This window comes from Impatiens glandulifera, chromosome 4, assembly GCF_907164915.1.
Source record: "Impatiens glandulifera chromosome 4, dImpGla2.1, whole genome shotgun sequence".
Classification (NCBI taxonomy): domain Eukaryota; kingdom Viridiplantae; phylum Streptophyta; class Magnoliopsida; order Ericales; family Balsaminaceae; genus Impatiens; species Impatiens glandulifera.
This window is the reverse complement of record NC_061865.1, coordinates 50,805,340-50,809,538: the sequence shown is the minus strand read 5'-3', so window position 1 is coordinate 50,809,538 and position 4,199 is coordinate 50,805,340. Positions and strand designations below refer to the sequence as shown.

Here is a 4,199-nt window from a genome sequence, read left to right as displayed (position 1 = left end):
GTGGTAAAGTTGATGTAGTCTATCACCGCTTTTTTTGGAATACGAGCAAGTCTTGCACCAAAAAGGGGCCTTCTAGATCACCTTTAGAGAATTTTAAGCACAATTTTAATTATTAACACTTGGATTGAGCTGGAAAAAAAAGTATACTCCTTTGGACTATTAGATAAGATTGTTGCAGTCCATATAAATAAATAAAATGGATGTCGCTTGAGAACAAAAAAAAGTGGAAACCAACCTCTAGTGCTTGTTGGCCGGGAAAATTCTAAGGCAACTCGAGATGGCAATTGAAGGGGCTCTTTTTGTTTCTCTCTCTCACATTCATTGGTAGCACGTTGCGCAGAGTCAATCCCCATTCGATTAGATAAATTGGTATTTAGATAATGCATAAGGGGAAAAGGAAGGGTTGAGCATAGTTAAAATTGCCTAAAAACTTGGACAGGACCATACCATTCTAAAGCGAGATGTATTCGATGCGTAGGCTTTAGTCTCCTTTACAAAAAGAGCGGCTCTTAAAGGTTGTCATTTCTTTCCGTTTGAAGTGTCACACTTCTCGACCGAGCGAGCTGCTACTTTGATTCTTGATTCGCGAACCTGAAAAGACTGTAATTCAGAAGCCTTCTCCGTTATATATTTTAATTCAAATTATTTTGGATTAATTGAAATTCAATCATAATTAAACTAAATCTAAATTTAATTCCATCCGAATTTAATCCAAACCGAAATAATTAATCAAAATTTGTAATTCGACTTCGGTTCGAATTAATCCGTCAAATACTCACCTTTAAGATAATCTCATTTAATATTTTCTTATTAAATTACTTAATTTTAATTTTTATTAAAATTTTATTGTTATAATTAAAATTTTTTGAAAAAAATGGTTGACTAAGTGATGCGAAAATAAATCAAAAATATATTATATTAAATTGAAATTTAAAGGAAAATAAATTAAAAAATATATTTTTATTTAAATAGTTTGGACAATTTGGATAATTCTTATCCATTCCAAACTCCATCTAATCTGATCTCAATTCAATCCGAAATATTCAATCCGAATTAGTATTTCGGATTTGGATCAAATTGAATTTCAGATTTAATCCACCAAATGCTCACCCTTACATGGAACCATTCGGAACAAACACCATATGTTAGTTTTCTACAGTAAAATTTCAAACCAGACAGGCCTATATGACTGAATTGATTAGACTTAAGTCTCAACTCAATAAAAATTATGACAGACTAGGATCTGATTGTATGACATGAAGAATATTTGAATAAACTTTAAACAAATCTCTATTAATATCTCAATGAAAATATTTGTATAAGCTTTTGTCATGTAAATTGCCTTTTTAGCTGTGGAATAATTTTGTATTGTTAATGATACTAAAAATTAATTAAAAGAAAAGTTAGTATTATTCTTTCCAGCCTAATTCTTTCCCTTCTTGCATCATTGCGTGCATAAAAATGGGGATGTTTGTCTTTGTTTTGACTTTTTTCTTTTAGATAATTAAAGTGGAGATTAAGAGGTATTAAATAATATAGATCATTAGTGTTAACAATAAATTAAAAAATCACTTGTTAAAAGTGTTTTTTTAAATAAATATTTTTAATTTAGAAAGCTAATTCAACTCGATATGTTATAAATGAGAATATAATTTAATATTTTTAATCTCTCAATTATATATAATTTTCATATCTATAAATAAATTATAATCATTTGGTGTGCATGTCTTCAATTTCTTAGACAAATACCATTTTTTAGAATCACATTAATTTTTTTTTTTGTTAGTAATTCAGATTCTTATGTTATTAAATTATAAGATATTTTTTTTTTACATATAAACATTAATTTTTAGATCATAATATAAATTATTTTCTAAATTATTATAAATTTGAATAAAGACAATGTATTTTTTTTATCCATCATAAAATATGACAATAAATGAGTCATTATAATCCAAATTTTAGAAAAAAAAGAAAAAAATTTGTGATACATAAATTCTCTCAAACCCCAAATAAATCATATCAAAAAAAGATATTTTTTAGAAGAAAAAAAAAATCCAAAAAGAATAGCTAAACAAACTTTATAGAAAATAAAGAACATGGTTTGAATATCAAAATAATAGACAATAATAACCCCTCAAATAAACATGACAGGAAGATTAAAGAGGGGGTAGTTTCGGCATTAAACACTGTACTTTTCAGCAAAACAAACAAGACCCAAATATTACCTAACCCTCATCAAGAAGATACTAAGCTCTTGACCCGGACACTCATCCGGGTTAATCAAATGAAACGATTCCGAATCGGGTCCACCCACAATACATTCATAGTTTGCCCTCATGTAAATAATCTCACTATCAACATCTTCAGCCGACCCGCACCCGATTCCCGCTGGTATTACACCCGCTCCAACAGTAATCGACTGCATAGTCTTCAACAACATCCGGGTCTTATCCGTAGCCTTCCTCCGAACCGCAAACCCAAGTTGTCTACCATTACAAAACATCGCCCAAACAGGAACCGAATGAAGTGGACACGACCCGATATCCATATCCGACTGATTAGTATCAGATTCCAACGCAATCCGAACCAACCCGCACCGCATTTCTCTTACAAGAATATGGGTCGGGATCGGAAATTCTAAAAGTAGAGCCGGACGTTTTTGAACCCGGTCGAGTTGAACGGAAAACCAGACATGCCCCCGACGCCGGCCGAAGATAGTTCCGATGACCATAGTCCTTGAGGGTCTTGCCGGAGCGACGACGGTCGGCGCTGCGAGTTCGGAGGCGGATGGGGAATCGCCGCCGTCGGCGGCGGCGGAGTTTCTTGTGCTTTCGATGATGTCATCTCGGAGAGAGGTGCTGAGGCGTTTCTTGCCGGCGCCGGAGGATGAAACGGCGGCGGAGGAGGAGGATGTGACTTCTATTGGGGAGAAACAAGGAAGAAGGTAACGACGGAGGGCGTTAATCATGGTCATAGTCATTGGTTTCTTGATCTTGAAAAGGGTTTACAGTATATTTTTTCAAGAAGTAGAGAGAGAATGTTGGTTTTCGTGTTAGAGAGAGAGAGAGTGGCAGGGGGCAGTAAGTGCAGAGTGCATCTTTCTTGGTATATATTTATATGAATGGAGTTTTTTTATTTATTTTTTTATAAAGGGCGGGAGTCAAATTAATTAGCCGTTGCAAATTGCAATGAAGGATATTCAGGTGTTATTTGATTTTCCTTTTGGGGGTATATGAGGTTAAATTCAATGAACATGGGTTTTGTCACACTTTTTTTTTTAATTAATGGGAGAATAAAAAATTATAGGATTAAAAATAAGCTTATAAAATTCATAAGAGTACAATAAAGGTTGATACAATAAATGTTAATATGATAAGGGTTGATACAACAAATGATACTGAGATTTGCATTTAAATCTAAACTCAGCTTTTTAATGGAATTGAGGAACATTGTTTTAGCAGCATTGGTTGAGTCCTATTAATTTTGATATTTTTGTACTATTTATACTTTGGAATTTATGCATGGGAAGTTATATATATATTTTATTTTATTTTAGAACGCTGAGTTTGATTTCTGTATGACCCGCAAACACATTTAATCATTTAATTATGCGCATAATTTTTCGCTGACCCAAAACTTCATTATGGCTTGTCATAATTTGTAATTATTTATTTATTTATTATTTTTTTATGTTTTTCAACTTATTGTTATGCTGGTTCACAAAATGGGTATCATTAAAATGATTTTATCCTTTAATAATAATAATAATAATAATATTAATTTCTCATATAAAAGTGAGTGTTTGAGAATTATTAATGAAATTGTTAAGAACATTAACCATTAAGAAACAAGGTTGTTAATGTAATTTCATGTTTCTTCCATCACGATTTGGGTCAATACAGTCTCATTTTCAAGACTACATTTTCATTCATAGGGTTTCTTTTTTATCCACATTCTGGTCGGTGTCGGTCCCGAGTTTTGGGATGCCCTAGTCCCGATAAAAAAAAGTTTTTTTTTTTGTTGTCCTAGATTTAGTAATAAAAATTGATAAAAAAATATTATTTTTTTGGGATTTGAACTACTAACTTAAACAAAATTTTAAATTTGTATCTTGTACCAAGATGCTACAATATTATATGCTTAAAGATCATATATTTATCTATATATCTTATATATTTATCTATATATAAATTATA

At 31.6% G+C, this 4,199-nt stretch overlaps 1 protein-coding gene across 1 annotated transcript; it reads right to left on the bottom strand.

Moving 5' to 3' along the window:
• Window positions 1-2,224: 2,224 nt before the first annotated feature.
• Window positions 2,225-3,034, bottom strand: LOC124935341 (protein MIZU-KUSSEI 1). Its single transcript, XM_047475779.1, has one exon. It carries the CDS (start codon window positions 2,981-2,983, stop codon window positions 2,225-2,227), a length of 759 nt encoding a protein of 252 aa, XP_047331735.1. The 5' UTR covers window positions 2,984-3,034.
• Window positions 3,035-4,199: the final 1,165 nt, after the last annotated feature.

Bases quoted from the DNA above. Each gene is read 5' to 3' on its own strand.
- LOC124935341 (XM_047475779.1), bottom strand. From the start codon at position 2,983: ATGACTATGACCATGATTAACGCCCTCCGTCGTTACCTTCTTCCTTGT.